Here is a 14,940-nt window from a genome sequence, read left to right on the forward strand (position 1 = left end):
GTGTGTTGTGCACGTATCAAGGTCTACATGAGATGTGTGTGTTGTGCACGTATCAAGGTCTGCATGAGATGTGTGTTGGGCACGCATCAATGTCTACATGAGATGTGTGTTGGGCACGCATCAATGTCTACATGAGATGTATGTGCAAGTATCAACTTGTATCTAAGATGGGCATGTTGTGCACGTATCAAGGTGTACAAAACTAACCTAAAAAGATGGCGTCGATTAACGAACAGCCATCATTGTGTTTAAAGGTTGGGTATGGAATTCTCTTTTGGCCATTTTTGCAAAATTACTTGAAATCCTTATCATAACCCACTTACAGCCACTGAGTTAGAAGTACTGACATGAAAATTAAACAAGTCAAACATCTGTGGAACGGGCAGGGCTCGAAAAACTCCAGCCAATGATTTCCAGAACCACCGACTGGCATTGGACAGTAAGTACGTCAATCAAACGGTCGTACTGCACTCCCCCACCCCCGCTCCCTGTGTGTGACCCTTCATGCACGTACTCAAAGCTCGTGACCCAGAGCAAGCTTCTGTTTGTTGTTATCCTAGCTAGCTAACTAGCTAATGGCTCGATCTGTTAGGGGGCTGCGGGTGCAGGCAGGCAGGTAGGACCCAAACGCAGACGGTATTTCAGGAAACGGCACTTTATTCAGGCCTAAAGGCTAAGGCACAGGAATCAGGGAACTCGGGAGACAACAGGGAACTCGAGAGGGAACAAGGAACTCGGGAGACGACAGGGAACACGGAACACGCAGGACTAACCGCAGGACTAACCACAAGCAACCACAATGACAGCACAAGGAACAAAGGAAAGACGAGGGCTTAAATAACAAACACAACGAGGAACAGCTGAGACACATTAGGGGAGGGAACAGTAATCAACACAGGAGGGAAACACATGGAAACACACACACCCTGACAGTACCCCCCCCTTAAGGGTCGACTCCCAGGCGACCCACGACAAGCAAAACAACGAAGAAAGTCAAACCCAAAACGGGTGGGTGGAGGGGCGCCAGGAGGGGGGAATCAAAAAAAAATAAATGGACTGGGGCAGAGCCGAGGGACGTCAGGCGGGCGGCCAGAAAACTGCCCCAGGGCATGGCAGGGAGCCTCAGGCGGACGGCCTGGGGGGCAAGCAGAGGCAGAGTGAAGGCGGAACCCTTCAGGAGGCCGGCGGCAAGGACGATGAGGGCTCAGTCCCTCAGGAGGCCTGCAGTGGCAAAGAACCCCCTCAGAAGGCCGGCAGTGGTGAAGGCGGAACCCTTCAGGAGGCCGGCGAGGTAGAGGGCGGGTCCCCTCAGGAGGCAGGCCAGGTAGAGGGCGGGTCCCCTCAGGAGGCAGGCCAGGTAGAGGGCGGGTCCCCTCAGGAGGCAGGCCAGGTAGAGGGCGGGTCCCCACTGGAAGGCAAGGTAGAGGGCGGGTACCCTCAGGAGGAAGGCCAGGTAGAGGGCGGACCCCCTCAGGAGGAAGGCCAGGTAGAGGGCGGGTCCCCTCAGGAGGAAGGCCAGGTAGAGGGCGGGTCCCCTCAGGAGGAAGGCCAGGTAGAGGGCGGGTCCCCTCTGGAGGAAGGCCAGGTAGAGGGCGGGTCCCCTCTGGAGGAAGGCCAGGTAGAGGGCGGGTCCCCTCTGTAGGAAGGCCAGGTAGAGGGCGGGTCCCCTCTGTAGGAAGGCCAGGTAGAGGGCGGGTTCCCTCTGTAGGAAGGCCAGGTAGAGGGCGGACCCCCTCTGGAAGGCAAGGTAGAGGGCTGGTCCCCTCTGGAGGTAGGCGAGGTAGAGGGCGGACCCCCTGTGGAAGGCGGGACCCCTCAGGAAGGCAAGGAGTGGGCTCAGGAACCGGACAGGGCTCGGGGACCGGAGTCAGTTCGGGAGCTGGATTGCAAGGTGGAACCGGGTGGTACCCCAAACTCACCACCCCCACTCTGATTGTCCGCAAGGGAGGAGGCTGGTAGCTGGGGACCGGGGGCAGAGGCTGGTAGCGGGGGACCGGGGGCAGAGGCTGAGAGCAGGAGCGTGGAGGCTTAGGCCGGTCACCAAAATCCGGTGGCAGAGGCATGTAGCTCTCCGGCCAAAAGGCTGTGGGGCTGAGCAGCTCGACTGCCCACTCGGGCAAGACGTCCTCCAACTCGGGCCTTGACGAGACAGCCCTGCGCGTACGCCCCAACACAGCCTCCTGCTCCCTCCTGCTGGGAATGTTCTCCCAGCCATCCATAGCCACGATTATTGACACCAATAAATCCTCCAACTCACGGCAAAATTGAGCGTCCGCTGGGTCCAATGGTGGTGCTGTCATTCTGTTAGGGGGCTGCGGGTGCAGGCAGGCAGGTAGGACCCAAACGCAGACGGTATTTCAGGAAACGGCACTTTATTCAGGCCTAAAGGCTAAGGCACAGGAATCAAGGAACTCGGGAGACAACAGGGAACACGGAACACGCAGGACTAACCACAAGCAACCACAATGACAGCACAAGGAACAAAGGAAAGACGAGGGCTTAAATAACAAACACAACGAGGAACAGCTGAGACACATTAGGGGAGGGAACAGTAATCAACACAGGAGGGAAACACATGGAAACACACACACCCTGACACGATCTCGCACATCTGTGTTCGCGCTCGTGCATGATTGCGCGTCCATGTACTTAAAATGGGTGGAGTCAGAGTCAGCGTTGAAGGAGAGGGGGTAGAACCATTTGAGTTGTGTATTTTCAAAATCTGATGGCGTTTCGCAAATCCCATATCCAACCTTTAATCAATGTTTGAAACTGTAGACTGTTAGATAGTCTTATATTTTCTCAGCCCACCTCATCTCAATACCTAATCTTATTTCCTCTCAATTTTTAAGACATATTTTATTTTAAGAAGTTGTAGCAGGCTCGTGGGTGTGGGGTATCCACGCTACCAATTTGAACAGTGAAGCCACACAACACAGAGAGCAGTTCAATGTCTGGGTGATTTATTTACCGGGTATTTACAATCAGGGTGGTGAAAGGGTCATCCTCCTCCATCAGGGTATAATCAGTAATCTCTCTCTCTCTCTCTCTCTCTCTCTCTCTCTCTCTCTCTCTCTCTCTCTCTCTCTCTCTCTCTCTCTCTATACAGTACTTCCAGACACTCACACAGATGCTGTCTGTACTTCTCTAGCCCCCCCCCCCCCCCCCCCCCGTGTGGTAGCCTGCTCTCCCCTTTAACCCCAAGCACCGGCCTAATGATTTTCAGGCTTGCATCGTTTACGGGAGGAAGTCCACGTAAGGCTTGGGGGTGGAGCCAGCAGGTTGCCAGATATCTCCCTTCAATCACCACTCCCCTCACTGCTCCCTGCCGTCTGCCACAACGCGTTCAATGTTTCCCTTCTGATCTGTGATGCATGTCAACATATCGTGATGGTGTTGCCAGGAGATCCTGTCCAAGATGGGTGATGTCATCAAGGAGGTAGACTCCCTGGTGACGTGTGATCTCCACCCAGAGCTGCTGGAGTGGAGACGCAGGCAGCAGGTCTCCATCATCGGGGGTCCTCTCCTCACCGGCCTCGACCTGTTGCAGAACTGGTACTGACCCCCACACACACACACACACACACAGGGCCTCTGCGGCTCTCCCTCCAACTGTCTGATTCATTCATCTATTATTCCTTCCATCAGCCATTCATCTAAAACGATCCATTGTTCATGCATCCATCTCACTATCAACCCATTAACCCGTCCAGCCATCCATCCATCCATCCATCCATCCATCCATCCATCAATCTATCAATCCATCCACTAACAATCTATCCATCCATCCACATCATCCATACATCGTCCCATTCAAGGATATGACTCATTGTACATTCAATCATCCATTGATTGATCTATTTCAACTTTTTCCCTTTCTGTTTTGACCTCATCTCTCAATCCATGATATATCTTCTCCTCATTCTGTAATATTTGACCCTCCATCTGTCGTTCACCTCGGCTGCCTCCTCTTCCTCCCCTATTCCTACTCCTCCTCCCCCAACTTCTCCCCCTCTCCTCCTCCTTCTGTCCACCTCCTCCTCCCTCTACCTCTTCCTCTTCCTCAGGTTCACTGGGACTGCCCATAGTCTGTTCCAGATAAAACGTCAGCTAGACAAGCTTGGGGAGCTGGTCGTCAAGGTAACGTACGAGGGCGACCCCATCCCACTACAGACGCCCCACATGGCTGAGACGGTCAGGTGCCTCGTCTACCTCGTCATCAAGAGGTAAGAACCAGTCAAGTGGCCAATCACAGCCTAATGAAAAAGAAAAAAGAAAAGCTAAAAATCCTCATCAGTTACAATATTGACAATGACAATGCAAGTGCTTTCTTAATTAATGTTATGAGGAATACCACTGTTAGGCAGGAATATAACTATAAAACAGAGGACTGAGGGGGTTCCGAAAGAGCATTCAATTCATAATAAATAATAAAATATTCCAATATAATCTAAAGATGGGTTAAATTCATGGTTTAAATGTGTAAAGTGAAAGTGTTAAAAAGATAACTGATAGAAGAACACAAATGCACAAATAAATGAATATATAAATGAAAAAATGCAACTAAATAACTAAATCATAGAGCACCTAGAAAATATTTGTAAATTCAAAACAAGTTTGATTAAAAGATAACACGAGAAGAGATTAAGATGAAGACATTAATTGATGATAATGTTGATATGATTCTGCTGGCTGCTGCTATCATGTATACAAAATGGTTTAAATGGGGAAGTTTTATATAATAGTATGTGGGTGGATGCCTCTGTGTGTGTGTGTGTGTGCCTGTGTGTGTGTCTGTGTGTGTGGTTGTATTTACAGCTCGTTTGTGGTTGAGATGCAGCCGTGCATGCCCACTCACCCTCAGCGTTCCCTAATCATCAAGACCGGTGTGCAGTTCACCACCAAAGTCAGGTACGGCCATTACCATGGTTACCCCATTGTCCTGGCAACCTGTGCGCCTGTTGTTGCTACCTGCTGCTTCCCTCCCCATGGTGGCTGCACTGGCTCAAGAAATACCACTGTATATACTCACAGATTACAACATTGGGTGTTAATCCATCTATCAATTCTATTTTGTTCTATCATTTTTGTGTTATACGGTTAAAGATTTTCAAGATGCCACGCAAAGAGTGCTTTTTTTTAAGCTAAAAAAATAGTTTATTTTTGATCAGCAGGAAGTCTCACGTAGGGGACTATATCCACTACTATATTAACTTATCTATATCAAGCCATTTAGTTAGAGAGGAACCAACTGGGTGGATCGCATTCCGTAGATGCTCGTCGTTTCAAATTACTTTGAACAAAAGAAAATATGACAGTAAAAAATAAGCCTGTTCCGGGCAAGTCTCTTTCATATGAAAATATCTATTTTTCAAGGAATCCCTGTTCAAGATAGAAGCAATACAATTTAAAGGAACCCAAAAAACCTTGAAAGTATATAAAACCAAAAAATATAATATCACATATTCCTAGCGGGTCTAGCAAGGTATTAGATAATCATGTGTCATTAAGTTGTATTAAGTAACAGTTGTTTCTTGTATCTAACCAGACTCCTGGTTAAACTTCCTGAGGTGGACTACCAGTTGAAAGTGAAAACAACTTTTGACAAGTGAGTAACACATTATTTTTTAACTCGATAATAAGTTGTATCTCGATAATTCATTCATATTTATGCTGGTGAAGACAACCAGTCCCATGATCCAACATTAGGTCACAGGTTCACGATGTCATCAAACTACTTATTTTATTGTTTTGATTGACCCCTAGCTGCAGAAAATACATATAATAAATCTAAACTTGTATTCATTCTGTTTTACTTTTTGTCTGTATGTTTATGTGTGCTTGTATGTTTATGTACGTGTGTGCGTGTTACTTGTATATGTATGTGTATCTATATGTATATGTGTGTGTATGTGTTACGTGTGTGTGTGTGTGTGTGTGTGTGTGTGGTTGTGTGGCACGTGTGTCTAGGGACCTACCACCCGGCAGACTGTAAGTATCTGACAATCTGTAACACAGGAAGTTCAAGTTTAAGATGTTAAGACACCACACCAAACTTTTGTCTTTGTTTACGTTTATATAGTTTTATTCAACCCTTTATTTATTACAAACAATCTTGATATTAGCATTCTCAATTATGTTTATGTAAAAATAATCTAGGATTTTTGGGACCTTTTGAAATATAACTAATTAATAAAACCACTGCATATATAACATAAAATATAATAACTATATTATGACTTTTTCAAATTCCTACTCCTTAATCATATTTCTTATCGTCTTGGATCCTCAGAAACCGTCAGTTTTTCATCCTGACCAACAGCACTAAGGCCATGGACGTGGAGGACTCGGCCAATGGCTGCCTCTCGGTGGAGTTCAGACACCTGGTATAACACACACACACACACACACACACACACACACACACACACACACACACACACACACACACACACACACACACACACACACACACACACACACACACACACAAATTAAAAATCTAAAATAAAGTTGAAATTTATAAGATCGAGCCCTTCCCAGTAAGTAGGCAAGAGACTTTCACAATTCCAAGTTCCAACGTTATTAAAGCTTTCGGTCGACCCTTAACTGGCTGGGCAACTTCTTGACGCAAACCGGCAGAGTGTACATTCTTACAAGCATTGAGAAAATGTTACACATTGGTCCTTAGAAGTATGTAAAATAAACAACATACCAAACCCATTGTCAGAGCCATAGTGGGTGTAGCCATGCTACGGCACATTGGACATCTTGAAGCCATGTGTTGTAGATGTATCAGACGTGCCATGTCTTTGGGGAAGAATGGAGGCCGGTAACAGGCAGTCCGAAAAAATGTAACTCCACAAGCAGGCATAGCCTGGCTCCGCCCGCCTAAGTACTTCCGCTCAATTTGAATTTCCCTTCAGTACTAGCAGAGAATGTCTAATATGAGACGGGCTCTGGTACTTATGGAAGCATATATGTAGCAAAATTCAAATGGCAATGCAATTTGGAATTACATTATGCATTTGACAATTCATTATGCAATTTTATAATGTAATTTGTAAATACGTTATTCAAAGTGTATTTTAACATGCAAAGTGACAATGCAATCCTCAATTAAATTTGCAAAAGTTATAACAATACAAATAGAATAACATTTTGTCAAATTCTTTGAGTTCCTTTATACAAATTGAAAAGCTATAGCGTCCCTGTGATTGCAATCCACTTCGCCACGCTCCGTGTGTTGCGATATTCAAATGGCATTTCAATCCGCAAAACGGAATCCAAAGAGGAATCCAAAGAGGAATCCAAAAAGTCAATATGCAAAGTGGCAAACGTATCAGCCAATCAGCGTCTGGGCGGGAACTACGTCACTTGCTCGTAATTTCCTTGTTCACTTCTAGTTCGTCTGTGTCAGGTCACCAATGGAGATTATTGACACGCTCCGAAGTTTGGCCGATGATGTGGAGAACAATCGTGTTGAAGACACAGATGCAGTAGATAGAGTGCGTGTTCTGGGAGATAGGATAGACGACTTATCCTCACGGGTACGTTTTGACGCCAGTGTGGTAAACACAAAGATTTCCAAAGTGCTACAGGCACTGGGTGCGAAACATAGGGTCGGGAGACCCACCGTCTCCACCCACTCCTCGCCTACAAAGCTCTCCAGAACCTAGCCCCCAGTTACCTCTGGGACCTCCTCCAAGAATACACTCCCTCCCGCTCCCTCCGGTCAACCTCTGCTGGACTACTATGTATCCCCACATCACGACTCATTACGAATGGGTGCCCGGTCATTCAGCTGTTCAGCACCCAGGCTCTGGAACTCCCTCCCCCCACACATAAAACAGTCTGACACAATAGAAAGTGACGTAGTTCCCGCTGGTGGCTGATACGTTTGCCACTTTGCATATTGACTTTTTGGATTCCTCTTTGGATTCCTCTTTGGATTTCCTCTTTGGATTCCGTTTTGGATTCCGTTTTGCGGATTGAAATGTCATTTGAATATCGCAACACACGGAGCGTGGCGAAGTGGATTGCAATCACGGGGACGCTATAGCTTTTCAATTTGAATAAAGGAACTCAAAGAATTTGACAAAATGTTATTGTATTTTTATTGTTATAACTTTTGCAAATTTAATTGAGGATTGCATTGTCACTTTGCATATTAAAATACACTTTGAATAACGTATTTACAAATTACATTATGAAATTGCATAATGCATTGTCAATTGCATAACGTAATTACTTATTGAATTGCAAATTGCAAATTGCATTGCCATTTGAATTTTGCTACATATATGCTTCCATAGGTACTAGGTCTGGACCTGCTGCATGTAATTTGGTTTTCTGGTGCCGCCACAGCGGCCGCCAATCAGCGAACAGAGGGCGTGTCTGAGAACAATGACGATAAAGTCGTACGCCAGTTTGAGTTGTTGTTGTAGGTCGGTAGTTGATTTACAATGTGCAATTTTTCCCTGATAAATTAAATTCGACGAACAAAACCTGCAGCTGTCGTTGACGGACATTTTCGTGCAGACGCGCAAGGTGTTTGGTTTGTGTACAACCTGCGCGTGATTCCCGGCGCATGACATGCGTCACAACCAAACGTTAGCGATTGGTTATGGCAGATCCAGAGTGGCACTGGGCAGATCCAATCATTTTAAACTTCAACAGACACCCGCCTTCAAGTGAGTTAACGTTTGTCAATTGATTAGGTCCAGACTCTCTGTACAAATGAAATGAAATGAAGTGAAGTACGAGAGTCTGGTAGAACCAGGCTAAAGCAGGCAGGACCTGAGATAGAATTCTGCTTTGTGGAGCTGAAGAGACACAGTGCCCTCTGCAGGACCAGCGCCGCACTGCACTTATAGATAGAGTTAGTAGTAACCGGAGGGAACAGAAATGGGTGGAAGCTGTTGAACCTTTAGTCTTCTGCTATGCAACTTCAAATAGTAGCATTTTTGTCTATTTATGTCTGAGATTTGATATTAACATGCATGTATTTCAGCAGCTTAAAGAGAAAAAGTACATCAATGGTGCGAAGGGGAATGAGGTGAGAGCAATAATTAAGAATGACTACTTTAAACTAATAACTCCTTCAGAGCCCTGAATGATAAATTACTGTCAACATTAAGCTTCTTAATAATTTATCGTTGCAAAATCAAGAATTGGTCAACAAAGTTGTTTGCAGATGGTTGGTCATTGACGTAACAATGACCAACCATTGTTCCTTGACGGGTAACAACATAGGAAGGCTGTGGACATTGACATGTGTGCGTGCGTGTGTGCGTTTGCGTGCGTGTGTGTGTGCGTGTTACAGGGCCTCCTCAGTGTGACGGAGGAACTCCACTCTCTGAGTTTCGAAGCTCACTTCATGGTTCTGGGCCTCGCTATCGACCTGGAGGTCTGAAGTTTTATTTCAAACATTGAAACTACTTATATCAAGCTTTGCTTGCCCACAAGGGCTTGGGCAAAACGACAAGAAGTTTAGAATCAGAGAATCACAGAGATCCATTTGAGAGGTAGATTTAAACACACATTTAAACAAACACATTTGTATTCCCTACCTGATTAGAAGACAGCTTAACTATAAAGGCAAGGATTTTGTTAAAAAATAATGACGATTGCGATAAAAAAAAGGCTAGGGATTCAACCCTACCTCGCAGTCGGTCGTTATCATTGTATTACGTTTTTACATTTTAGTGAAAGAATAAGACAGAAATGTTTTCTAAGTATATCAGGGATTAATTTAACCTTGTTTTGATTTACATTTAAATGTTTGTTCCCTAGACAACTTCGCTGCCCCTAGTGGTAATCTCCAACGTCAGCCAGCTTCCTGCCGGCTGGGCCTCGGTCATGTGGTACAACCTTCTGACGGACGAACCCAGGGTGAGATGGCTCTCCACCCTTTCTTGCCCAACACACATCACCACCATCAACCCCTGACACTCTCTAGCCCTTCCATCCACATAGGGGAAAGATCAATAGTCCAACAAACATGCCAGCCCAAAACTATCATTAAGTAAATCGTGACAAACAATTTCCCTCTGGATTAATGAAGTACTCTGATTCAACCAAAAAAAACGAACTGAATGATTTGCCTTTCGCAGAACCTAGGTTACTTTGGTAACCCTCCCCGGGCCAGCTGGAGTCAGCTGTCTGAGGTGCTGAGCTGGCAGTTCTCCAGCTTTGCAGGCAGAGGGCTCAACCCTGACCAGCTCCTCATGCTGGGGGAGAAACTCCTTGGTACCGCACTACACTTATAGACTTAAAACTCCTCCGTACCCCGCTACACTTATGCCGCTTTTCCACTGCATGGTACCAGCTCGACACGACTCGACTCAGCTCGCATTTTTTGCGTTTCCACCGCGGTACCATGGTATCTGGTACCTGAAGTGGCTGCTTTTTCTAGTACCGCCTCGCTCTAGGTTCCAAGCGAGCTGAGCCGATGCTAAAAGGTGACGTCGGCAGACGGCCGGCGACTGATTGGCCAGAGAGTGTGACGAAGTCACGAGAGCGACATGGCAACCATGCTGGTAACATCCATAGCAGCGCCGCAGCCAACATGTTCCACTTCTCCAACTTCTTCAACATGCCAGCTAATAATAGTAATGTGATCGATGTCCTCCATTGTTGTTATGTGGGTTCTGTCCATGTGTGGGTTGCGTATGTGTTGTTTGCGTCGCGTACACAAATACGTCACGGCCCTTTCGCGCAGCCGACCCCGCCCACGTCCAGGAGGTACTATTTGCGGTGGAAAAGCACCCGTGCTGCTACCGTGTCGAGTCGTGTCGAGTCGTGTCGAGTCGAGCTACATGTGCGGTGGAAAAGCGGCATTATAGACTTAAAACTCCTCCGTACCGCACTACACTTATAGTCTTAATACTCCTCTGTACCCCACTGCGCTTTACGGCTTAAAACTCCTTTGTACTACACTACACTTATAGACGTATTGCTTGTGGGTACCCTACACTTATAGACTTATAGCTCCTGCAGAGTGCTTGCAGGTAGGGAGGTAAACAGAAGAGATAATCCAATCATTTCATTTGGGATGAATGAAATTATTGGATGTGCAAATGACAGGCCCCACAGCGACAGATACCGTATTTCTTCAATTTTTTTGACAGAGCATTGGTAAAGAGAGTTTTCAATCAAAAAGTGCATTACCTACGTTAACTTTACTGCTGTCCACCTCTTCCCAGGTCCAGGCAACTCCTCCGGTGACATCCAGGTGTCTTGGTCTAAGTTCTCCAAGGTAACGTTGAACCATTTAAAGGCTTGAATTCTGAACACACACTGGTTGGACTTATGCCATTATAGATGACCACATGTTATTTCCAGATGTCATAAATAAGTAGTTGGTCATTACTTTCAAAATAATAATAAAATAAGAATAGAAAAAATGTAAAGTAAAGTAAAAAAAAAAAAACACAAAAGGAATGAACGTAGGGGAAACTTTTTGAAAATTTTAATCCGATTGGCATGATGAGGACATATTCATGAACAAGTGTGAGTAACAATGGCCAAAGTGCAGGCCCATTGCTTTCCCAGGACTGACCCTATTTGCTCAGCTGGGACCAGCGTCATTCATGTGTCTCTGTCACACTTATGCCTGCTCCAGGAGAATATCCCAGGAAAGGCCTTCAGCTTCTGGATCTGGCTGGAGTCCATCTTGGAGCTGATTAGGAAACACTTACTGCCGGTCTGGAACGACAAGTAATTTAATGACTCACTCATCCCTTCATTCCTCCATTCGCTCCTCTGTTTATCCGTTCATCCATGCATTCTTTAACAAAACCCTCCAACTGCCTCTCAAGTTTATAACAGCATGGAAAATACACTGAGGATGTATGAAAGACCTACCAAAAAAATAATGATATAATATAAAGTAATGTGAATCTCTAAATAGTTATAAGCCTCTCATATAAGTTACTTTGATGAAATCGGGCGCTACTTCAATCAAAATTGCCGTGGTCCACTAGATGTGCTTTACAGTTGTTCTCAATTGTTTAAACACGTTTTCTGAAGCTATAGCTCAATTTCTCAAAATTCTAAACACAAACCTGAGAAGAGTTAATCATTTTGTCAAAACTACACAAATTCTTCTCAAAACCAAAACCACCAAACAGTAAACACAACTATCAAATGAATATCTCTTGGAGAGCATCAATTAAACCCTGATCAATTCAAAACACATCAAAATACTATTTACATATGTTTTGGCTTTATGAGGCCATGTTATATATTCCAATGTATCCAATTGTTTAGAAATAGCTTTATTTTTTAAAGTTGCAATTAGGTGGTACATATGGTATAAAAACTGTTGCCATATTTTAATACAATACTGTGAATATATCATATAAATATTGCATTGACACAATCGTTTCAGAATAGGATACAATTAATATTTGTCTATCCAATGAGCTCCAATGGGCTAAACTCACAATCCCAGCTTCCCAGAGTCATACTGTACACCTATAGTTGTTGCTGCAACATTTTTCTGACAATACACCAATTTTACCTATTTTGGTAAATAACAGTACAGTAATTGCACTGATAAGTAAAATGAAAAACACAACACTAAGAAAATGTTGGTCTTTCGGGGGATGTAATGATGAAATCAGTGCAAAATACAGTACAAAAAGGTAACAAAGCAAATATATATATTTTTACTGTAATACAGTAAAATGTTCAGCTGAACTGACTGAACTGAAATAAAATTAAGAATATAAATGAGGTGAAACAGATCTACATGTATATCAGTATGTATCCCACCTCCAATCCTGATGAGGCCAAATCTACAACACAGTAGAGATCCCAGAGTCCTCTTTAATGCTCTGACACATGATTGAAGTGTTTTGCCAGTTGAGTTTGAACAAGTGAGAAGTGAGTTAGACTTATTGGTAATTAGTTGTTTCCAGGTGAACCAAGTGTGCTAAATGATGAGATTTGTGCTTAGAGTTTATCAAAAATATGAAAACAGTGGAATTGTGCTTAGAGTTAAGCAGTCTGGAGTCTTGTATTTGATACATGAGCTTCAAGTTTTCAGAATTGTGTGCATAGTTCCAATTTTTTGTGTGCATACAATCGAGAAAAAACGTAATGTAACCACAAACGTAAACATCTCTTCCGACCACTCTGTGCAGTTACATCATGGGCTTCGTGAGCAAGGAGAAGGAGCGAGCCTTGCTCAAGGGCAAAGAGGGAGGGACCTTCCTGCTTCGCTTCAGCGAGAGCCACCTTGGAGGGATCACCTTCACGTGGGTGGAGCAGGCAGACAATGGTGGGAAAACCAAATTATTCACACACACCCAAGTTATCACTTGGCACTGACCAGCCTGCATGCTTTATGAGTAGTAGCATTAGAGGGACAGCGGTTGCTTAGCGGTTGCAAATGGTGCCCGATAGAAAATCCGAACCAGGGCTCAAAACATTCCAACAATTATTTTAACAAAATTTTTTTTTTTAAAAACGAAATCATTATTACTGTTCAGGCACAGAACCGTGGATTTAATTGACCTGAAAACGGGGATCTGAAGATGACGATATTAATTTGTTCTAATTCCGACCTTCTAGAAGAGAGAGCAGAAGTGGCCACTACTGTTTCACACTGCGATGAAACATTAGTGGGTGGACTATTATTCATTTGTTTGTTTAGTCTGATTGTATAAACCATTAAGTAGACTAGGCAGTGGTGGTTACACTAACGCGTTTCAAGTAAAACACAATTCATTTTTATTGTACTTTTTACCTTGTGATTCTCGCCATTTCTACTGTTGTTGCATCCTTGCTGAGTCTGCTCTCAATGCGGGGATTGATAAAAGGGGGGGATATCACGCATGGAGCCCCTCTACTGCATCTGTGGAGCTCAGTTTTCACCCGAACACTTGTCTCGCTATGATGCCCCTCACCACAGGGGAGTCAAACTTCACCTCCGTGGAGCCATACACCAAGAGCCGCCTGATAGCCCTGCCGTTCGCCGACATCCTCAGGAATTACAAGGTGATCTCGGAGGGCTTGGTGACCGACAACCCCCTCAAGTTCCTGTACCCCAACATCCCCAAAGACGAGGCCTTCAGCCGGTACTACACCAGCCCCCAGAGCAAAGGTAACGGAACGGTTCGGTGCTTGTTTGGGTTTGTTTACACACCATGTTCCAAATTGGGTCCCGACTCAAAATGACTCAAGGGATTTAAACTAACAGTGAGGAGGGAAAGATAGTGTCATGGCCGCCAGAGGGATGGACTCCCAGCGGAAAGACCCCTGTGTCTTCAGCTTAACCTGTAGGCATCCTAGAGCAAGATGCCCTCCTAACCCTTACCAGCTCCTTAAAGGTACAATATGTGTGCAATAAAAAAAACACTAGTCCCCTCAGCCCCCCCCCCCCCCCCCCCCCCCCTACTGTCTCCCAACCCTGCCAAATCCACGTTCCCTCCAAAGCGTGTCTCACTGGAGAACATTAGATTTGGTTACACTGCTGCAGAGTCAAAGCCAGAAACCTGATCCCTGTAGCCTTAAATCAGTGTCCACATGACAGAATGTGTTTTAAAGCACATAAAAAAAAACGTTTTATATTGTTCCTTTAACGAAATGCATCTTCAATTCAATGGAAGTCAGATTGAATAAAATTGTAACTGCACATACATTATTGTTCATTATTAGCAGGAGCAAAACGTTTTTGGAATGTGTGTATTGCTTGTCAATTCTGATTCTGTGTTTTGGTTACTTATTTCAGTCCATCCATACCTGTCTGCCAATCTGATCCCCATCTCTGAGCTACCGTGAGTGGATCTCTATAAACATACTGTGTATATACATATACATACATATATACATATATATATATAATGCTTTAGTCTACTGCGTAATTATGACGGTTTTTATTATTCAGAGCCACACTCATCCTGGTGTTTCTAACGGGTTCCATCCAATCCA

The 14,940-nt window shown here is 44.7% G+C and overlaps 1 protein-coding gene across 1 annotated transcript in view; it reads left to right on the forward strand.

Moving 5' to 3' along the window:
• LOC132448314 (uncharacterized) overlaps positions 1-14,940 on the forward strand; it is a 35,890-nt gene that overhangs the window by 6,126 nt on the left and 14,824 nt on the right. Inside the window, exons 7-21 of the mRNA XM_060039478.1 lie at positions 3,404-3,555; positions 4,068-4,226; positions 4,819-4,911; positions 5,549-5,608; positions 5,971-5,991; positions 6,293-6,386; positions 9,014-9,058; positions 9,326-9,409; positions 9,796-9,894; positions 10,116-10,251; positions 11,208-11,260; positions 11,627-11,721; positions 13,152-13,288; positions 13,922-14,113; positions 14,741-14,786. Of these exons, the coding sequence (XP_059895461.1) occupies positions 3,404-3,555; positions 4,068-4,226; positions 4,819-4,911; positions 5,549-5,608; positions 5,971-5,991; positions 6,293-6,386; positions 9,014-9,058; positions 9,326-9,409; positions 9,796-9,894; positions 10,116-10,251; positions 11,208-11,260; positions 11,627-11,721; positions 13,152-13,288; positions 13,922-14,113; positions 14,741-14,786 (1,466 nt within the window). The remainder of the gene's footprint in view (positions 1-3,403; positions 3,556-4,067; positions 4,227-4,818; positions 4,912-5,548; positions 5,609-5,970; positions 5,992-6,292; positions 6,387-9,013; positions 9,059-9,325; positions 9,410-9,795; positions 9,895-10,115; positions 10,252-11,207; positions 11,261-11,626; positions 11,722-13,151; positions 13,289-13,921; positions 14,114-14,740; positions 14,787-14,940) is intronic.

Source organism: Gadus macrocephalus, chromosome 20 (assembly GCF_031168955.1).
Source record: "Gadus macrocephalus chromosome 20, ASM3116895v1".
NCBI classification, from domain to species: Eukaryota; Metazoa; Chordata; class Actinopteri; order Gadiformes; family Gadidae; genus Gadus; species Gadus macrocephalus.